The 22666-nt window shown below is 44.2% G+C and overlaps 1 protein-coding gene across 1 annotated transcript in view; it reads left to right on the top strand.

The window, feature by feature from the left end:
- Positions 1-19977, top strand: part of AP3D1 (adaptor related protein complex 3 subunit delta 1) — an 84525-nt gene extending 64548 nt beyond the window's left edge. Inside the window, exons 20-33 of the mRNA XM_066604648.1 lie at positions 626-825; positions 1725-1798; positions 2487-2649; positions 3759-3878; positions 7058-7105; positions 11550-11642; positions 11763-11945; positions 12066-12113; positions 13115-13304; positions 15124-15212; positions 16063-16148; positions 18611-18732; positions 18818-18897; positions 19226-19977. Of these exons, the coding sequence (XP_066460745.1) occupies positions 626-825; positions 1725-1798; positions 2487-2649; positions 3759-3878; positions 7058-7105; positions 11550-11642; positions 11763-11945; positions 12066-12113; positions 13115-13304; positions 15124-15212; positions 16063-16148; positions 18611-18732; positions 18818-18897; positions 19226-19321 (1592 nt within the window). The 3' untranslated portion in view covers positions 19322-19977. The remainder of the gene's footprint in view (positions 1-625; positions 826-1724; positions 1799-2486; positions 2650-3758; positions 3879-7057; positions 7106-11549; positions 11643-11762; positions 11946-12065; positions 12114-13114; positions 13305-15123; positions 15213-16062; positions 16149-18610; positions 18733-18817; positions 18898-19225) is intronic.
- The last annotated feature ends 2689 nt before the right edge of the window (positions 19978-22666 follow it).

The following is a 22666-nucleotide window of genomic DNA, read 5'->3' as shown; positions in this document are numbered from 1 at the left end:
ACATACACTTTCCGTCACGTCAGTACTCCCACCTTGCATGTGAATTTTGGCAAGAGATTTTTAATGCTTTACGGATATTCAAGCCAATCGCATTGTCTTTTTTTTTTAAATATTTCTGCTCTCATAGAAAGGAAATAATCTTGTAGATATCTCTTCATGGCTAATAATGATACAGCAAGCTTTCGAGACTACTTTGGTCTCCATCTAGCGTGATCTACTGCTAACACGATGCTGAACGTCTGTTTGACCTTTAACCCTTTCCAATCTAATTTGTAACCTAGTTTTCCTAGGGGGCTTACTCTTTTTCTGCTGTTATACAACTGCGCCATCTGCTGGCTAAAGCCAGTACTGCATGAGGTGACACATTGGATAGGCTCCAAAAGCGGAGAGTCTGGCCATATACAGTAAGAGAACCCCGGCGGACGTCTTCCAACATAGGAGCTGTACAGCCTTAAATCATAATGTCTTTAGATGTCAGACAGTGGACTGGAAAGGGTTAAGAAACTGATCTAAGTGATTCTTTGTAACTCTTCAGGTCTAAGTACTTGAACTACGACATATTTACTGTTTTCAATGTTTCTTTTTAACTTTTGTATAAATGATGTGTTTTTTGTTTTAATAAAAGGATTACCCAATTCTGACCAATACGTGAAGCTGGAGGAGGAACGAAGGACCAAACAGCGGCAGGAGAAGGATAAGAAGAGGAAGAAAGAAAAAGAGAAGAAAAGCGGGAGGACTCGCCGCCACAAATCTGTTCACACGGAGAGTGATGAGGACATTGCCCCTGCTCATCATGTGGACATCATTACTGAGGAGATGCCGGAGGTTGGTTAGTTTTATCAATCTGTACAAACCATGAGGAACGCTATGTAAAGGGATACTACAGCTGTACTTTACTACTGCTGTCCAAAAGTAGTATATCGTCGTGCTAACTGCAACCGGTTGCATCTGAAATCTATCAAACTTTACAGGAGACAAAAAAAACTTCTTATTTTTGTCCCCTAGCCTTTCTTGATTCGTCCTACAGAAAGAGAGGGAATTTGACAGTTTCTTATTGGTCTGTTGACATATGACACATTCAGAGTGTGTAGTTTACTGGATTGGCCACCAGGGTGCAATAAACCACAATTAGATTTTTTTTTTTCTTTTTCTTTGGCATGCGACCTATTGCAGTTACCATAACGATATACTGCCATCACATTGTGACTATTTTTTTACTAACTGTAAGAGCGCATGACCGTGGTTTCACTGCGTATCTCGCGTGCGTTGCACAGTCACGTGATACGCAGTGATTGGAGCCAGTGGACTTTCATTGATCCATGCAGATCGGCGTGTGGACACTGTGTACTTGCGCAGCGTGAGCCCTATGCACTTGTACGGGCTGCGTATGATACGCTGTCCATACACAATACATTGCATATGGGCAGCGTTTCCATACACAACCCTGCTCTGAAACAGAGCTAGGATTAAAAAAAAAAAAATAATTGCACTTCGTACGTGCATGTGATACGTGGGCATGTACAGTGCCGTACGCTGTCTCCGCTGGCTCTCTCCCGGCAGAGTGTTTTAGGCATACGGTCGTGGCCATGAGCCCTCGTGCTGAAAACTATTTTTAAGTTAGAGTTTTATCATTGGAACAAAATGTTCGTTAGACAAACCTTTGAAAGGCATTGTATCCAGTATAGACTTGTCATTTGTTAATTCTCAAAGTATCTTTGTTTTAGAATGCTCTTCCCAGTGACGATGACGACAAAGATCCAAATGATCCATATAGAGCACTGGATATAGATTTGGACAAGTATGTAGTCTTCTGACCTTTTTGTTTTTGCTTGTACTTAGTCAAAAGCTGTATTCCCAAATAAATATGACCAGGACCTAGGGGGGATGACACTTAAAGGGGTATTTGGTGGATCGAACTGAGTTATATGCTTCATAAGGCAGAACATGTACTGTAATAACTTTGGTTACAAAGCTGTGGAGCGATTCTGTTACCTCCAGTCTCGCCCTCCTGCTTAGTTCTCATTGTTATCCAGTGTCAATGACCCGTATGCTCCACTGTGTTACTAGTCAGACATGCCCGTACCTTCAGATTCTGTAGTGACCATGTAGTTTGTACAGTCGTGAGCACGCACTCGTCAGTCACTGGCACTGGGGCATTGTGCCGCCATTTGAAATAACAATGTGGAGATTTGAAGATGGCTAGAGAACAGCCGTGGCACACGTCAGCAAAAAACTTACTGAATTCAGCTGGATGATTTAGACAAATGTTTGGGATAATGGCAAAAAGTGGAAAAGTTAGGAAAATCTTGAATGGATTTAACAGCGATTCTGAAGGCTGGTAAATTCAAGCAGGCTTATCCTTGGAGTCCTGACGTGTTATACGACCAACATGCCGGTAATGGTGGCTTACTACAGATTGAGACTATTTCAGTTTAGATAATAAAACTGATATCTGTGCCAGTAATACAATGTTTTTTTTCTTTTAGACCTTTAGCAGACACAGAGAAACTTCCAGTTCAAAGACACCGAAATACAGAATTAAAATCTCCTGAAAACGATTCCTCCACATTGGATGAAAAAATTAAAAAGCCGAGCAAGAAGGAGAAGAAGCAGGCAGAATCTGAGAGGGTGAAGAAGAAAGAAAAGAAGGTAGTTAGCCATACCAACCTGCGTGCCCCTTCTCTCCTCATGCCCCATACATGTAGAGACTATGGGCTTATACAGCGTACATAGGAGGGGTATGTTAGGAGGATTGTGGCAATGGTTGGTATGTGGGAGGTTCCCGTATGGTCTGGGAATATCTTGTATGGCATAAATGGCAAGAAAGAACCATGAACATGGAGGTGTACCAGCACAATGTGCTGCTTGTACTACTTCCAGCAAGGCAACACACCTTGTCACAAATCAACGCGGTTTTCCATTGGTTTGCGAATATAATTCTTCTACGATTTGATTGGCTGCACAGAGTACCAACCTGAGCCCTATTCAACATCTTCGGCAAGAACTGCAATGTAGCACATTCCCAGAGCGCAAAAAGGCCCATATATTAAATCCTTAACCGGTAAAAATAAGCCTTATTGCAGAATTAGAATGAGAAACGCACTAGGCACCAACTGAGCAATCTTTTTACTTTTAATCCCTCTGGGTATTTGCTTTTTCTACATTTGATATTGGCCATGATTTTTCCTAGGATCATTTTGAAATTTTTGGTGTTTGAACTGGAGCGGTCAGGAAACCTAAACAGTGTCCATCTTTAAGAGAACTTGCCAGTTATTTGCAGGATGAGTTGTGGGAAATACTTCTGTGTCTTGCTTGGATTTTCAATTATTTTTGGTAGGATAGTGTATATGGCTGGGAGCTTTAAGTGTATATGCCCAAAGTCCACTGCAGATGTAGTGTTAATGCACTTTTAAGTTGTGAGAAAGGGGATAAGCTGCTACTGAATGCTTCTAGCAGAGTTTATCCTTACGGGTTTAATGAATGTTAAAATCCAACATGACTGACCCCTTTTTCTTTGCCTGATCTGGCTGTCCCCTTCTTACATTGGATGTTCCACAGATCCAAATTGGCAAGCAGAACTTATGATCACTCCATACACTTGGAATGCATACATGTCTCCCATTGAAATGAATGGGGTCCACGTCGCAATGTCACACCTTAGCCTGGCGGCGGAGTTCAGTTACCAGCTTTTCACTTATTTTGACCCACAAAGCACACTTTTAAGTGTATTCTATTTCCTCTTCTATTCTTTGTGACAGAAAAGTAAAGAGAAAGAAGAGAAAACAAAACGCAAGAAATCCACAACCAAGGAGGCCAGGGAAAGCGAAGCCGAGGTGAAGGATGAAGAGGCAAAACCACAAGAAAAGACTCCTGCAGAAGTGAGTACATAAGGCTTGTCTATTCAAGCTTGCCTGTAAGGCTTTTGTAGTAGTTTACTTTGGCTTGTTGGCGGCTGATCTATTGGTCCAGGATCTTTGCACTCCTGGTTTGATAAAGGCTCTTGGGCCTGAAATGTTGTATACAAACTGAATAGACCTCTGGAGCTTTGTAACAAACCTTCAAGAATCTTGCATGGTTCGTGTGTGCTGCCGACTGCCTACATTCTACTTGCACAGTAAAATATCAACATTTGCAGATACATAACTATGTAAAGTCCATAACAGAGGACAGAATGCAGCTGGAAATGGATCTAGAGAAGTTGGGATCTTGGTGGCAAATGAGGTTTAACCCTGATACATGTATTTCTCTGGCCATGTGCAGAACCTTACATGTCACCATTACACACTAAATGGGAACCACTGGAAAGGACTTTGGGGGTTTTAGTTAACTGTAAGCTTAAAGGGGTTTTTCAGGGAAATACTATTGATAACCGATCATGAGGATAGGTCCTCAACAGTTGATTGACCTGGGGTCCGTCGCTTGGGACTCCGAACATTCAGCGGAGCGAGCCTCAGCACCGCCCTCAATACAGTGGCTAGCGCTTGTAACGGCTGATACGACGCTCATATAAATCAGTGGGAACCGTGCCTGCAGTTACTAGCGCCAGCCACTAAACGGAGGTTGGCACAGAGACTTCCGCTCCAAATACAGAGATGGGAGCAGAAGCCTCTGTGCCGACCTCCGTATAGTGGCTGGCACTTGTAACTGTAGGCACGCCACCCATTGATTTCAATGAGAGCCATGCCTGCAATTACAAGCATTAGCCACTACAGAGGTCGGCAGAGGCTTCTGCTCCAATCTCTCTGTATTTGCGACGCTGACAGCACGTGTCCACTCAGCTGATCCGTTGGGGTCCTGAGCGAAGGACCCCAGCCGATCAACTATTGATGACCTATACTGAGGACAACCAGTGTCAGACAGCTGCTGCCAAGGCAAATGGGACCATGGGTTGCATTAAAAAAGGTCTAGGGGCGCATGCCGAGAACATTTTGCTTCCTCTTTACAAGTCACTGGTCAGACCACACATATTAGGAATATTGGGTTTTAAAAGTTTTGGGCATAAGTACTGGCAAAGCCAGATATGCGCCTCCCTATATATTAGGCATATTGTGCAATGGCATAAATAAGAACTGCATTTGAAATGCCAGTCTTAATATATTTTCTCCATTGTGGACAATTTTGGGCACCAGTACTCAAGAAGGACATATCAGAGCGGGTACAAAAGCTGGCAACTAAAGTAATAAACGGAATGGGTGGACTACAATACCCGGAGAGGTTTATCAAAGTTGGGATTGTTTAGTATAGCTATTAGATGGCTGATGAGTGATCTAATAACTATGTATAGATAGATCAGGGGTCAATACAGAGATCTCTCCCATCATCTATTATACCCAGGACTGTAACAAGGGGCACTCTAATAACTATGTATAGATATATCAGTGGTAAGTGCAGAGATCTCTCCCATCATCTATTTATACCCAGGACTGTAACAAGGGGGCGCTCTAATAACTATGTATAGATATATCAGTGGTAAGTGCAGAGATCTCTCCCATCATCTATTATACCCAGGACTGTAACAAGGGTGAGCTCTAATAGCTATGTATAGATAGATCAGGGGTCAGTACAGAGATCTCTCCCATCATCTATTATACCCAGGACTGTAACAAGGGGGCGCTCTAATAACTATGTATAGATATATCAGGGGTCAATACAGAGATCTCTCCCATCATCTATTATACCCAGGACTGTAACAAGGGGGCGCTCTAATAACTATGTATAGATATATCAGGGGTCAGTACAGAGATCTATCCCATCATCTTTTATACCCAGGACTGTAACAAGGGGGCGCTCTAATAACTATGTATAGATATATCAGGGGTCAATACAGAGATCTCTCCCATCATCTATTATACATAGGACTGTAACAAGGAGGCGCTCTAATAACTATGTATAGATATATCAGGGGTCAATACAGAGATCTCTCCCATCATCTATTATACCCAGGACTGTAACAAGGGGGCGCTCTAATAACTATGTATAGATATATCAGGGGTCAGTACAGAGATCTCTCCCATCATCGATTATACCCAGGACTGTAACAAGGGGGCGCTCTAATAACTATGTATAGATATATCAGGGGTCAATACAGAGATCTCTCCCATCATCTATTATACATAGGACTGTAACAAGGAGGCGCTCTAATAACTATGTATAGATATATCAGGGGTCAGTACAGAGATCTCTCCCATCATCTATTATACCCAGGACTGTAACAAAGGGGTGCTCTAATAACTATGTACAGATATATCAGGGGTCAATACAGAGATTAGAGATGAGCGAGCATACTCGGTAAGGCGATATACTCGAGAGAGCATCGCCTTACGGAGTACCTGCTGGCTCGTCCCTGAAGATTCGGGGGGGGGGGGTGGCGGGGGGTTGCAGAGGGGTGTTCCCAGATCTTATTTTTGTATAGTAAAGCTTCCCCTGCCTGCCATAAAACAACACATAAGCATATACTCCTCTACCTCTGCTGTGTCCCGTGCCGCTGCTTTGGATCTCCCCTTGTGATGTCACCTTTACAGGCTGCTGCAGCCTACGACGGAGCTCAGCGATCGAGCACTGAACTGTCATTAGCTGCAGCAGGGAAAACAAGTGGGACTACAGCCTGTAAACAAACCATTGGAGCGAGGCCCGTACGGCAGGGGCTTTCCGCTACTATTCTGGTCTGTTATCTGCTTATTTTTCCCGCTCAGCTTCTAGGTCAGAGGCGAACAACATACTGCAGAAGTCTTGCACTTTCATCCATCGGTCTTATTATCCCCATCGGTGCCTGATGCACCTAGTCTATGAAGAGGTGCGTGTCTTTTCATATATTAGGCACACTTCAGCTGACCCGTGTGCCTACAATGATTTCTATGCCAACTTAAAGCTGGCATTAATTTCTAGTCTGACTTCATTTTGCGTCTGTTTTCCTTTTTCGTGAGCGCGCAGCGTACACGTCAGTCGCTTAGTCTCTGCTCGCGCAGGCCTTGTACCATTTTTTTTTTTTTTTTTTTTGTACTTTAATGCCAACAAAGGCTTCCTAAATCTCCCCCATAATTTCTCTTTTCCCTTCCAGGACATGGATTTCTGGCTGGCTGGCTCTCAGACGCCATCACAAGAACAGGTATGTGGATGTATGGGCAGTGATATTTTTTGTTCTAGGTGAAACAGGTTTTTAATGTTACTCTGCTTGGACAGGAAGTTCTCAGTTGGAGCTATTGAGGCTGTTGCAGAACGAAGCGTAGGTTGTGGCCTGGAGTGTGATGTGAGATTTGAGATGGAGGGAGGGCATCAGGAGGGCTCCACCGGGTCTGCTAGCTCCCTAGCTTGGATTTCTTTTTGAGATGTTTTTGACTTTGCCTTGCTGGCTGCCTTGATAGTCCCTGGGCTTTTTTTGCTGCACCACGGTTCCTGTTGTGGGGAGTGGAGGAGTAGTGATAACAGAGGTTGGACAGTTGTGAGGCCTGAATGCCGTTTAACAGTTGAGGATGATGAGGAAAGAAGCCAGCGGTGCCCTTGTGCATTATGGCGCTCATGTGCAGGTATCTGTGAACCCTACTGCGAATACTGTGCACTATGAAGCTGCCCGTGCAACATTGGAAGCAATATCGAATATAGATTGGGGTGATCATGCGGAAGGCACACAACACTTTGACCACCCTGATCGTTTTACTGGGAAATACCGCCACGTGGCACGCAGGATGGTGGAGTTTGCTTGCAACCCCAGTAACAAATGCTGATAGCACATTGGAGTGAAGCATGGCCCTGTTTTTTTTTCTGCCTCTGCGAATATTATGCAGGCTATTTCAGCACAAGCCAGTGGTGGGGATATGCATAATGATGCACAAGATGAACCTACTCGACACAATGTTTGTCTAGCTGTGCCTAAAAGCAGTAATGGCTTCCCTCTCGGATTTATAAGATGCAAATTTTCAGAAAGTTATTGAACGTTTGTCTGAATCAAACAGCCTGAGCAGAGACCTATTAATGAAATGGAATAAAAAAAATTGTTTCTATGCAAGATGCAGTTCGTAAATGTGAGCTGCCTATCTCTACTCTACAATGTAAAGCACATAATCGGAAAATATACTGAGGGGAAATAATCTACAACTGGTGTAGTGCCCCGGAGGGCCTGCAGAGTAATCAAAAAGAGTTAAAGGGGTTGTCCCGCGCCGAAACGGGTTTTTTTTTTTCCAAAACCCCCGTTCGGCGCGAGACAACCCCGATGCAGGGGTTAAAAAAGAACACCGGACAGCGCTTACCTGAATCCCCGCGCTCCGGTGACTTCTTACTTACCTGCTGAAGATGGCCGCCGGCATCTTCTCCCTCGGTGGACCGCAGGGCTTCTGTGCGGTCCATTGCCGATTCCAGCCTCCTGATTGGCTGGAATCGGCATGTGACGGGGCGGAGCTACACGGAGCCCCATTGAGAAAAGGAGAAGACCCGGACTGCGCAAGCGCGTCTAATTTGGCCATTAGACGGCGAAAATTAGACGGCAACCATGGAGACGAGGACGCTAGCAACGGAACAGGTAAGTGAATAACTTCTGATAACTTCTGTATGGCTCATAATTAATGCACAATGTACATTACAAAGTGCATTAATATGGCCATACAGAAGTGTATAGACCCACTTGCTGCTGCGGGACAACCCCTTTAATAAGTTCCTGGGACCTCACTATGAACCTCTAGGGGACATAGGAGGTGCCCCACCTGACAGACACTGCTGTTGCTGGGATATCTACCCCAGCAACAGCTTAGTGATTGGTGCTTTGGTTGCTTAGCAACACCAGAGTTCACATGGGATAACAATTTTAAGGGTGTGTGTGTGTGTTGTCAGTTGGAGTTTAAAAGCAGAAGAGGAATATAGTGCGGTGAGACAGCGAGTGTGTTATCAGAAGAGATAGAGGGAGGAAGCACGGAGAGTACCTGAGTTTCTCTTCCATCCTGAAAAAGGGAGTCTGAGCCAGTCAGAGAGGCCATCACATTACTGAGTGTTACCTTCCCTCGCGCAGTTAAAGGGGTTGTCCCGCGAAAGCAAGTGGGTCTATACACTTCTGTATGGCCATATTAATGCACTTTGTAATGTACATTGTGCATTAATTATGAGCCATACAGAAGTTATAAGAAGTTATTCACTTACCTGCTCCGTTGCTGGCGTCCTCGTTTCCATGGTGCCGTCTAATTTTCAGCGTCTAATCGCCAGATTAGACGCGCTTGCGCAGTCCGGGTCTTCTTCTTTTCTCAATGGGGCCGCTCGTGCCGGAGAGCGACTCCGTGTAGCTCCGCCCCGTCACGTGCCGATTCCAGCCAATCAGGAGGCTGGAATCGGCAATGGACCGCACAGAAGCCCTGCGGTCCACCGAGAGAGAAGATCCCGGCGGCCATCTTCAGCAGGTAAGTAAGAAGTCACCGGAGCGCAGGGATTCAGGTAAGCGCTGTCCGGTGTTCTTGTTTAACCCCTGCATCGGGGTTGTCTCACGCCGAACGGGGGGGCTGTTGAAAAAAAAAAAAAAACCCGTTTCGGCGCGGGACAACCCCTTTAACTAGTGGAATATAATCTACCCCGCGCGAGCCCCTCCAGCCTGTCACCGACGGCCCCGGAAAATGGAAAAGAAATCTTTATTGTATTCAAATAACCTTCACCCAGCGAGAAGTAAGACGACAAGTGAAACTGTTGTCATTGCTCCCAAATCTACAAGAGTGGCAGCTACTCTGACAAGTATGGTGACTCGCACAGCAGGCAGTTGGTAAGAGTCTCGGCGTAGTTTGGCTGCTGACTGCTGATATCTGTATGTGACGCCAATGCCTTAATGAGAAAAACCTTACTAGTGGTGGTGAAAGAACGAGTCCAGTCAACTTGGATGCCAGTAAACTGACGGCATGTTTACTAGAATGTCAGGTTATGCCTTCAGTTTACTGGCATCCAAGTTGACTGGACTCGTTCTTTCACCACCACTAGTAAGGTTTTTCTCATTAAGGCATTGGCGTCACATACACATATCAGCAGTCAGTAGCTAAACTACGCCGAGACTCTTACCAACTGCCTGCTGCGCGAGTCACCATATTTGTCAGAGTAGCTGCCACTGTGATCAAGTGTAAACTAACACCACCCACTCAACCTACCTCTGGCTCGTTGCACTGGTTGGGGATCTAGAAAACTGTCCATAACCTCAAACTTTGAGCAGTGCATGATGGGAGGACAGGAGTGAAGCGCTGCGCTGTATTGCTATTGAGCAGTTCAGAGTCCTGGAAGCTCCCATTTGCTGGCTTCAGCAGGTTCTTCCTCCGGCACTGATGAGAGGGAGGTTGCTGCTAGTAAGTTGCAGGACCCATGAGCTGTGGGTGGAGCTATAGCACTGGCTGGTAAACGCGCTCTATGCTTGCTGGAAGTTGTAGGCAAGTCTGTCTTGATTGCGGAAGTGATGTTAGAACAATATGGGAAGGGAAAAATATGCCAGGTAAAAATATACAGCTAATTAATACATTTAAGAACCTTGCTATTAGAAGTGGGAGGGGGGGAGGGGAGGGGGGGGGTGTGCAGAAGCCAGGAGTAGATCTGGTAAGACTGCCTGGGGAGGAAAAAGTGAATACAGAAACCTCCTTCACATCTTTTAGGCCTCATGTCCACAGGGAAAATCAGGCCCGCTCCGGATTCTCCATGGAGAATCTGCAGCGGGTCCCTCCTGCCCCGCGGACATGAGCGCTGAAAATAAGAATTTAAAAGAATTAACTCACCCGCAGCGGACCGGGAATGTCTTCTCTTCCTCACGGCCGGAACTTCTTTTTCGGCCGGCGGATGAACTCGTCACGCCGGTGGCACGTCGCCGACGGGCCACGCGCATGCGCCGGGCACATCCGCCGAGCCGAAGCAAGAAAGATCCGGCCGTGAGGAAGAAAAGACCTTCCCGGTCCGCTGCGGATGAGTTAATTCTTTTAAATTCCTATTTTAGGTCTCCTGCGGATCCGGACGGCCTCCATAGGCCTCAATAGAAGCCCGCGGGAGCCGTCCCCGCGGGAGACCCGCACGAAAATGGAGCATGGTCCAGATTTTTTCATGCTCCATTTTTTTTTTAAATCCCTTTTATTGACCATCCGCGGGTATTTATCTACCCGCGGGTGGTCAATGCATCCCTATGGGGTGCGGATCCGCGGGCGGGAGAAGAGTTAAAATCCGCTGCGGATTTTAATTCTTCTTTTCCCCGTGGACATGAGGCCTTAATCTTTATGTAACAGGCTGCCATGTGTACAAACAAGCCTATACTTCTCTCCCAGCAAGTCACTGTGTTCAGAGAGCCCCCCGGGCCTCTCCTGTCACAGGCTGCTGCAGCTAATGTCCGATTGCTAAGCTATGTCACTAGCTGCGGTAGGCACAGGCTGCTGCAGCCTATAAGCTGTCCTCCTCTTCCACCATGTGACGTGAGACCTATTAAGGTTTACTACATTTACACCTAACTTCGTTTTTGAGAGGCAGTAACAAGATTGAAATGATCCTCTATCCCTTGATGTGGCTTATGTATAATACTGTAGTGATTCCAGAATATAAGCGACTTGTTTCTCTGCACCCAGAGCCTACCAGAAGTAGTTTCACCTGAGAGAGAGCCAGAAGAACTCACAAAAACAGAAGTACAAGAGGAAAGAAAGGAGGAAGAATCGGAGAAGGTGATCACTGCCACATTGACTGTTGGTCACAGAATTCAAGAACCGATTGTCAAAATGTCAGTTATTTGTGGTATGAAGGGATCAGATTGTTATATGGTGTGTTTTTTCTTTATTTAACAGAAATCTCATCGACACAAGAAAAAACACAAGAAGGAAAAAGATGAGGCAAAGGAAGATAAGAAATCTCGAAAGAAACATCATCATCATCATCATCACCATCACCACCACCACCACGAATCTCATGTGGATGCTCATTCTGAATCAGTTCATAACGGGATGTTAGATGAAGAGGAGCCGCTTCCAGTAAGAACGTGTGAAGAAATATGCACAATAACTTTGAGATATTCTAGTTCTTGAAGGGTAACTGTTGGAGTAGTGCTGCTTTTAGTAATGTATTTTAAATGTTTTGTTCCTCTTTCATAGCCCATGTCCGGATACCAGCTTTTGGCTGAAAACAAATTTATCAAGATGGTAAGTAAAAACTGAACCCGAGGAATCTTGCATTAAGGTGATAGTAATGGTTGTGTGATAAAACTTCGCTTGCCTGACCCATCTGGAAGGAGGTGAACCATACATTATATAATGATCCACGAAGAAGGTCTGCGAAGTAAGGTTGCAGTCTTGTCTATGTTCACCTTCTAGAAGTGGAGGATGATGTTGCACTACTGGATGTCCTATAGACCTAGATTACATAAAGGAAAGCTTGCAAATGCAGGAGAGAAAAACTCGAGATATTGTCTTTGCTTGTTGGATTCCTACCCAGGTCACTGTGCCACCTTACATATACCAAGCAGTACTTAGGAGTCCAGGAGCCTTAGGCTGAGTGTCCACGGGCGGGACAGATTATCGCGAACGATATTCTGCTGTGGGGGAGCACTAATGTCACTGTCCTTTTCCGTGCTGACCCTATATTAATGATTGGTTCATCGAGGCATTCCGCGAATTTTAGATGCTGGTGGAAAATCTCAAAAAAATAGTTCCGCTCTTGAAAGCGTGTCGTGTGTTCCACGTGTGATTTGTCACCACAGATCACGCTATGACAAATCGCCCATGGACAGCCAGCCTTAGGGCTCCTGCACACTTGTGTTTTTCTTGCACGTTTTTTCTGTGCGATTATCAATGGGACTTTCTAATTTTAAAAACACATCACAAGTTGGTGCTTTGTGATTTTTTTTATTTTTTTTGTGCGATGCGTTTTTAACATTAGAAAGTCCCATTGACAATCGCGTGAAAAAAAGGGCAAGAGTGCATGAGCCCTTACTTGTAAGCAATAAGGCCCCTATTTCACAGAAAACTGGTAATAATGTGACAGAACGTGTTTAATAGTGAAACTTAAAAAAAAAAAAACAATGACCAATAAAAAACAGGAAACTCCTCTGAACTGCTGCAGAACACTTGCCATACATCTATGTGGGAAGACGGTCGCACATGTTTCCTTTGCAATGTTTTGCGATTCTATTTTTGTCTTACAGATGTATGACATTCAAGGAGATTTGCAAAAGGAGAGTCGGGTCACAGTCTCCATCATCTTAGAAAACCAGGGTCAAAGCTTCCTTAAAAATATGGAGCTTAATGTTCTAGACTCCTTAAATACCAAAATGCAAAGGCCCGAAGGATCCTCTGTACATGATGGAATACCCATTCCTTTCCAGTTGCCTCCAGGTCAGTTTGCACCCTGTGACAATGTTTGCTTAAAGAACTGGCCCTCTAGACGCCTTCTGTGTGTGTTTGAATTAAAGTGGGGTTCTGCCACAGTATTCTCTCAACTCCTTTGCAAAGACCCATATGTATTTTTATTGCAGTCACTAAAGGGACCTTTGGGCTCTTACCCACTGGCGATAGTTTCCTGCGATGCAAGAGTGAGTGAAAATGCATGATTTTTTTTAAACCAACAAATTTCAATGGTTTCGTTCTCATTTGCAATGTTTGCACTCCAAGTTGCAATAAAAAAAATTTGCCATATCGCCCATTGTTTTCAGTGGTGCCGGCAGCAGCAGTACAAGCCCCATTGAAATCAATGGGCGAAGATCACAAAAGAGCTTTGGAATCCCCCATAGAGAGGGGACGGAGCTACAGGGAATCTTGCATATCTCCCCATATTTGGAGAGATGAGGGGCGGTGCTAGAGGACTTTCCCAGGGCTTCACTGAAAGTGAGGGGGTGGGGCTAGAGGATCCCTCTAGCCATGCTCCATCTCTTGGTTTGAGAAAAATCACTGAGAACCCTCTTTAGCCCCACCCACGGGGAGATACACAACCTCTCATTCCTGCCTCTAAGACTTCTCCAGAGCAGCACCTGTCCTCTGGAACGTGCTACCAAAAAATATCCGGACACTGGCACACTGAACTTCAGGCGTGCTCTAAAAACACACCTCTTCAGGGAGGCATACCACATCCCCTAAACCAAACCCTTTGGTACTCCACCTGATAACATGCTCCCTGACCTACTGACTGCAATCCCTGCTAGCCGTAATCAACCGGCAACTGCAGTCATCCCGATTCCGCCACTATACGGCCTGACCATTGTCTGTGTTTAGCATCCCTCATTCTCTACCTCACCATACAGTGCACATCTCCAGCCTCTTTCCCTTCTGTATCCCCCCATTACTTGTAGTATGTAAGCTCGTTGGAGCAGGACCCTCACCCCTATTGTTTTATTCAATTGATTACTTTATGTAACTGTTGCCTTGTGTTATTTTCCCTGTATTGTATGCGCTGCGGAATATGTTGACCTTATATACATAAAGATGATTATCATTATACCCCCTGTAGCTCTGCCCCCTCTCTCCTCACTATGGGGGATTCCGAAGCTTTTTCACGTTCTTTTCTGATTGATTTCCAATCAATGTTTTCAGTCCACGTTGTGATGAAAATAATAAGCGGTTTATTGTAGATTTTTTTATTGCAACGTGGAGTGAGTGAAAACATCGCAAATGAGAATGAAAGCATTGAGAATCATGCGTACTCGCTCCACATTGCAGAAAAATCTGTCGCCAGTGTGGAAGAGCCCTTAGATCGCTGTAAACAGGCATCAGACTAGTCTAAGGCTGGCAGACTCCTCTAACTCCTGGAATCGGAGACACCTCCCGTCCTAGCAATTTACGTTTTAGATGTGGTCAATAGCGACTGTGGCATCCTGTGGTTTCAGAGTTAGGGGATGCCCTCTGTACCCTATGGCAAACAAGAATACGCATTTGGAATTTGTTGCATTCATAATGACACAAACTACAAAACCGATATTGACCACGCGGGGCGAATGCTGCAGAAAGAAAGAACAAAGCTAAACTTTGGGTACATGAAAATGGCACCAATAAAAACTACAGCTTGCCCTGCAAAAAATACATGACCTGCATCTCAGTTGGTGGAAAATATAAGTGTTATGGGACTTTGAATATGGGATGCAAAACAACTCAATGAAAAACTAGTGTGCAAGAGAGTCATGGAGAAAGTTATGGACCAGACTGTGTTGTGTTTTGTATCCAGGTGTGTCGAATGAAGCGCAGTTTGAGTTTACAGTCCAAAGTATTGTAATGCCGCAGAAGCTGAAAGGAACGTTGGCGTTCATAGTAAAGGTAACACCCATGTGATATGACAATAACATTTACTGCACTGTAAAGGGGGCCACCTAAGCCCCCCCGGTGAGTTAGCCTTATGTTTTCTACTCTGTTTAATATAGTTCATACCAGAATGTAGAGTTTCTTTTATTCTATTAAAAGTAGATGGCTTTCAAAGTATAGTTTGAAGATGGGGCAAAAAAACTCTCCACCATATATCCTGTGGCTAGTGAGTCTGCTCAGCATCAGCTGTAGCCTCAGCCAGCACTCTAGAACCAAGCAACACTGGGGGAGCCGATGCATAGAGGCCCATTCAGCTTCCCAATATAATGCACAGTAATTATATTGGGACGCTGAAGAGTCCCGTATATTGATGAGGGGCAGATTGGCCTGTGATTGGCCGTTTTCTAGCTATTACACTGCGTACTGAGAGCTGTCAGTCCCAGAGGCCAGACTAGCAGCACTTCATGAATAAGCTGTGCTAGTCTTCTGCAAGGGACAAGCTAGAAGGTCTCCAAAAACGACTGGACATTATCCTCTAGAATCGGGACTGCATCATAAAGTGCTTGACCTGGTCCTATAAGGGGCTTGTACAATAGGGATAACAATTCGGGGTGAATTAAAACACTCTTAATGTCCCGGAAGCTCTGGCCTCCGTTGTCTTATGTGGCATGCTCATATTGCTGTCTACGCTCCAGTTCTGGCCTCGGCGGTATCCGCGCTGAAGACAGTGATTGAATAGACATTTGTGCTGCTTTTGTGACTCTTGGTGCGTCCGGTCCCACTGCCAGAAAGCAGAATGTTTTATTGTCTAAGTGATGATCTCCACAGCATTGGCTTCACACTCTCCATTTTTCTTCTATTTCAGGATGATGAAGGATCGTCCCATGAAAAATTAGATTTCAAAATCAACTTCAGCTGCTCCTCTTACCTAATTATGACCCCGTGCTACAGGTACCATCTTATCATTTTCTAACCCGCTTAAAGTTGTGGGATAGATTAGGTAGCCAGTAAAAAGTTAGTTACAGGTAAGTGTACAAAACTGAGCAGCTTTCACAAGGGCTACATTTTGATGACTAGATGTCGGTCCAAATCTCTCGGATATTCCCTTTCCGAGTATGAAGTGGTTGGTACCTAAGGAAATGTTCTCTAAGGAAGGTCAAACATTGAAAATGCAACCGAATCGTCGCTTCCCACATGCGTCAATGAGCTCTGGGTATTGAAGACTACCCTGTCTGCTACATTATAACTTCTGTGGGACTTGATAAACGATAATGGCGACTCTGATGGGAAGGTGTCTGAGCACACAGGGCATCACCACTTGCTGCATATGGGGCTGTGGAGTCAGACCAGGCAATGCCCGTGCTGACATTGATGTAGACAATACTTTGCCACGTACCACCTACCTAAAGGTTATTGCAGACCAAATGTTTCTTTTCATGGCGACCGTATTCCCTAATGGCAGGGACCGCTTTCAGCAGGATGGTTGACCCTGCCACACTGCAAAAATTGTTCAGGAATGGTTTGAGGAACAGATGACTGTTCAACAGCTGGCCTACAAAGTCCTTAAATCTCCATCTAAGCATCTTTGGAACAATGACGGATCCATGGGGATTCCAGCTCACAATTTACAGGGCTTAAAAGATCTGCTAACTTAATAATAATAATAATAATGCTTTGTACATGTGATTGGGTGGCTTACTAATGTATGGCCCATCCTGTGCTCCGTTCTGTGAGTCTGTGAAGCCCACCTGCCCCCTTGTCCCATGCTTGCTGCTCTGGTCATAAGATGACTGACTATTGAGGCCTGTGGCCAGAGATGTCACTTGGCCTGCTCCACTTTGCCTGAGTGCCTTTACTATGTCAGCCATCTCATGAGTGGCATGAGGGGGCTGTGATAGTGGAGGTGGAACTTCACAAACGCTGGAGAATAGAGCAGGAAATAACTAAAAGCACAATTATTAAAAATTGCTTTGCAACTAATGTAAAGTGACCAACCCTTTTGAATCCTTAATTGTTTGTGCCTCCACCCCCAGTGCTGGCCAATATACACTCAATGTCGAAAAAAATATCCCACTCCTAGAAGAAATTTTACTACAAAACTCAGCATGCAGTTCCATCTCAGACAGATATGATTTAGAGTTGTGGTGATTAGATAAAGTCTTCTCACCGAAGTCCCTGGAAAGTGGTTTCCCCCTCGGCCTATAAAAGGCTCTCAGAGGCTCCTTGTATGTAGTGACCTCTTCTCCCGCTTGTGTGGAGCTTGTTGACCACTAGACGCCTCTACGACACAGAAGAGATTTCACCCAGTAAACATTTTGAGAGGGGTTGTATTGACTAATTGCCCATGAAATGGGTTGTTCTGACCAGACTGTTGGTGGTTTTGGGAGCAGTCCATGTGTGAAGGCACACCAAGCGTCTGCACGATCTCGAGGCTCTGTTACAGCAACTGTGGAGTGATATGCAGCACTATGCCATACGGAACCTGTATACCTCTGTGACCGCCCTTATCACAGCTTGTATCCAAGCTAGAGGTGGTACAACTGGGTACTAGAGCCCCCTGTATCACATCTTGTATCAAATCTAGAGGTAGTACAACAGGGTACTAGAGCCTCCATGCCCTCATATCACAACTTGTATCCAAGCTAGAGGCGGTACAACAGGGTACTGGAGCCTCCATGCCCACCCATATCCTATCTTGAATACAAGCTAGAGGTGGTACAACAGGGTACTAGAGTCCGCTGTATCACATCTTGTATCCAAGCTAGAGTCGGTACAACAGGGTACTAGAGCCTTCATGCCCTCATATCACACCTTGTATCCAAGCTAGAGGCAGTACAACAGGGTACTAGAGCCTCCATGCCCACCTGTACCACCTGTATCCAAGCTAGAGGTGGTACAACAAGGTACTAGAGCCTCCATGCCCCCATATCACATCCTGTATCCAAGCTAGAGTCGGTACAACAGGGTACAAGGGCCGCCATGCCCGCATGTATCACATCTTGTTTCCAAGCTAGAGACGGTACAACTGGGCACTAGTCTCCTTTCAAGGGGTCAGTTTTCTGGCAAACTATTGTTTTGCTCTGATATTGTAATCACTTATAGAAATGTTACAATTGTATAGAGCGTTTTAATTAGAATAACATTCTAGTCGGAGCTGTAGTACTGACATTCTTATAGCAAGTGTATCACGGAAGAGCACTTCAAAATCTCTAGCTCTAAAGCCGCCAATTATAAGTAAAGTATGTTGGTCACAGAAGGGTAACTGTACTGTCATTAACCTTTTGACCTGTACGGACAGATCTGTTACAAACATTTGCCACGGCCCGAATTCGTTGACAGTAGATCTACACTTCAGTTTCTGACTAATGGCGCTGTGTTTTTGGCTGTACTAATACAATGTTCTGTACCATCAGTGATGCGTTTGCCAAGTTGTTGGAATCTGAAGACCTTAAAATGAGTTCCTTGAAAGTGGAAAATACGAGTCTGTCTTTTCACCATCTTTTAGCAAAAATTTGCTTTTATCACCACTTTACAGGTGAGTGATGCCAGATGTACCGTATATAATGTACGGAATAGTGTTGTCTGAAGCAGATTTTGAATTCTCATGGTTTCCATTCCAGTGGTTGAGCGAGTTGATTCTTGTGCATCCATGTATAGCCGGTCAATCCAGGGACACCACACTTGTCTGCTGGTGAAAAAGGTAAGTGTACAATCTACTAAAGGTGGTAACCTCGTCATACACAACACATCTATCTTCAGGTCTATGTATGGGCTTACTTGTATAAGGAGGTGCTGCCAATTGAGACTCGGCTCTTCCCAGTTTGCAAGAGATGCTGTTTATTACTCGGTCAACACCCGTTTTTGTCGTAAACCGAGCCCCAAATAGTAGGAAATTGCACATATACTTGCAACTTTTCAAGGCATTTGCCTTTTGGGGCAGATGTATTGGATTTAGAAAGCTTTAAACTAAACCAGGCAGATAGAAGATGAGTTGACTGTATCCCCTTTTTTCTTCTTTCTTTCCAAAGGGTGACAATTCTATATCCATTGATGGAAAATGCAGTGAAGCCACTTTCCTCAGCAGCCTTCTCAGTGAGATCAAAGCAACGCTGTCAGAATCTTGAACAAGAGGGAAGCCTTTCCTCTCGTTTTGCTCCCATCTCCTCTCTGCTCCTCCTGCAAGGCGCACTCAGACAGAACCGAACGTGAAAAACTGTTGCTGCGTGTTCAAGCCCTTCATCTCTGCAGGAGGCCCAATTTTACAGTCATCTTGAAGTGTAAACTTTTTTTTTTTTTTTAACCTATAGCTTAATTTTATCAAATGCTGCCCCCCATTATGATGATCATTATGAAAACCTTGCCTATTGAGATCCCTGTGCAGCTGATGAGCAGCTGTTATAATTCCGCATTCACATCACAATTTAACTTATACTGCCAAAGTGGTGGATAGTAATCGAACTTCTTTTTGGCCACTTTCTTTTTACTTACATTTTCTAACATCGGGTTTCTACATATGAATCCACATGTTAAAATCTAAGTAACCTATTTGCAACCATTGCTGTGGCTTGCACAGTGCAGATCACTGTTTGCAGTGGCTGGGGAACAGTATTGCTTAGAACGGCTGTCCAGCAAAGCACGAGGGGAACCTGATGCCTTGTTTGCAGTTATGCATGAACTGCCTGTTACAATAGCCTAACATCGCAGTCTTGCCTATTTGACCTAGCTAAACATCACCATCTTATATGGAATTAGGAGTTTTGTTTTCTGGGTCGTCTTTGGGAGGGAGGGAGGGGGGGGGGCAGCAAGACATTCCGAAGCATAAATTATGAACTAGAAACGGGAAATTCCATGCTTTATCTGGAGTGTCTTATATGTGTGTTTTGTGTTTCCTTTTTGCCCTGTTGGGTTTGTTTCATTTTTGGTTTTGACTCTTAAGGGGTTCTCCTATACACATGGTCAAAAATCTGCGCTAAACAGTCTACCTGATCACATACAAATCAAGAACCGCTTTTACCTTCCTAGAAGTCCATATATCATACTGCAGGTTTGTGAAGGTAGAAGATGCTCATAAATCATGTGAAGACCTTGGAAAATAACTGGTGGTGCCTTAATATGTATAACCTGAAGGGAAGATGATCAGCCACTGGAGACGACTGCAGCATGCAGACACAGTACCACTATTCTGTACAGAATTGTATTAGATACGGTCAGAAAATGAAGACCCGTTGCTTATTGTATGCGGATCGGAACCTTTAGTTTGGTGTTGCCAATTCCGCAAGACACTGACTTTCAGTGGTGACAATTCAGACAATGGCGACACGTTTTCCTTATAAATATACAAAATTATGTAAGTCTTGATGCATTTGAAGAGGAAAACCTTGTGATACCATTAGAAACACTAACATGCTCTCTGTACCAAGTGTGATGGGTGGGAACGTTGCAACAGACTTTCTTGGTATATTCTGCTGCCACATTTGGTATTGTTTACACAAACATACAAGGAGAAAGCCTTGGACAACGGTTGTAAAATATTGCTCCGTCCATAAGGAAGAGCAATGAACTTTTCTGCTTCCTGAATGGATACAGCAGAGACATTAATAGTCGTCTGCTGTAGAATAGAGTAGTTGTTGCCTACAGTTTGTAGGTTCTCCTCTCATGTACCTACATAATATATTTGTGACATTCTCTGTTACATGTCCTTCCCCTTTGCACTGCTTTTTGGTGTGTTGTATGTCCAGGTCTTCTCCACCGTATTTCCTGGTCTCAGATATCAGATATATCTTAAGAAATTCTGTCAACTATAACTAACTTGTTTTTTGACCACAACCTTGACCTTGAATATATCCGCATGTAGACTATATACTATCCAGATTCATGTTTGGTGATTTCTTGAAGTTTTCGATCTGTATGTGTTAAACTTGCTATTCACATTCCCTTGAAGAGGGCAGAGAAAAGGTACCGCAAGAGCTGCTGTAATTGTGTCAAGATGATCTACAATAAAATATGAAAATGGTTAAGAATCGGTGCTGTAGACTTCTGTCTTTTTTTCCTTTTGTCCTCTGCACTGGTAAATCACGGTTACACGGGTTTTTTTAGAATCTGGGAGATTGGTAACATAATATCTGAGGCCGAAAAGACACGTCCATCCAGTTCAGCCTATTACCCAGTTTTGGCCAGTGGTCCCCCATTTAGTGCGTAATGGTGACATGTATTTCCTGCCCATGTGCAGAACCTTACAGTTATCAGCGTTGCACCTCATTTGCCACTTTTCTGCTCCAACTTATCCAGATCCATTTGTATCCGCATTCCGTCCTCTTGTGTAATTATTTTACATCATTTTGTGTCCTCTGTGCAGTAAAAATATCAATATTTGAAATCCTTCTACCAGGTCATTAATAAAGATATTAGAACAGGGCCCAATACTGCTTCCTGTAGGACCCCACTTGTAGTCCCTCCAATACCGCCCCCTGTGGCACTCCACTAGTAATCCCTCCAATATCGCCCGCCCCCTGTGGTACCCCACTAGTAACGGTGACCCAATCCGAGTATGTACTAATAACCACAAATGTTTCAGTATCTTGGCTTCCTGCATTGTGACCCTTGCAGCATCTCTGGTTTCTAGTTAACTTGACATTTATTGTGTTAAAAAAAAATAAAAAATCTCCGTGAAGCTTGACGATTGGATGGCGGCTTACTGCCCGGAATTTGATGAGATGTATATCCAATCAGAAAAATCTTGTCTTTCTGCCTCAAACTTACAGCACTTATAGATGTAGAGGACGAAATTGAAGATTCTAAATCCTCATTACTTGCAGCTCTGGAAACAAATATAATATTTAAAAATAAATATTTTTTTAAAAAACCTTGTATTCAATTATTAGTGTGTTTTTAAAGGCAAAGTATTCAACAGACAACAAAAGTAACTATCAGGTGTACGGCGAATTTTTACACTTTTTTTTTCTTTTTAATCGATTTTTTTTCCAGATCTGGTCCATAAAAAAGCCAAATAGCTTCCGATTTTCTACGTTTATCAAACAAGTTGTGGGAGTGAAAACTAAAGGCAGGAACATTCTCCACAAAACCAGAAAAAAATAACACGTTCCTAGGATAAACTGCAAATTTTATAACCGAAAAATCCCAACTTTTTTTTTTTTCTTTTTAAAGAAAAATGGCTGTGTTAGAATCCTTTAAGGTGGTTGAGGAGGGTCTTCATGGTGTCCGATCGAGCTGAAACTTTGACAACCTAATTTTTACACCAATTGGCAACTTTTTAGAGGAACTCCTAGAAGATACGACGAAGAAAAATCCCCCCCCCCCCCCATGTCTTGTGATCACCCTACAGGGGGGGCTCTTTTCAGACAGTTGTCTGCACTCTTCCACATAGATGAATTGGAAAGTGCGCACACAGGCGTTTGAAAACCAACGCTGTGTGCGCCAGAAAACCCTTTTTCTCCACTGCTTCCCTTACC

Source organism: Eleutherodactylus coqui, chromosome 5, assembly GCF_035609145.1.
Source record: "Eleutherodactylus coqui strain aEleCoq1 chromosome 5, aEleCoq1.hap1, whole genome shotgun sequence".
Classification (NCBI taxonomy): Eukaryota; Metazoa; Chordata; class Amphibia; order Anura; family Eleutherodactylidae; genus Eleutherodactylus; species Eleutherodactylus coqui.
This window is presented reverse-complemented; position numbering and strand designations above follow the sequence as displayed.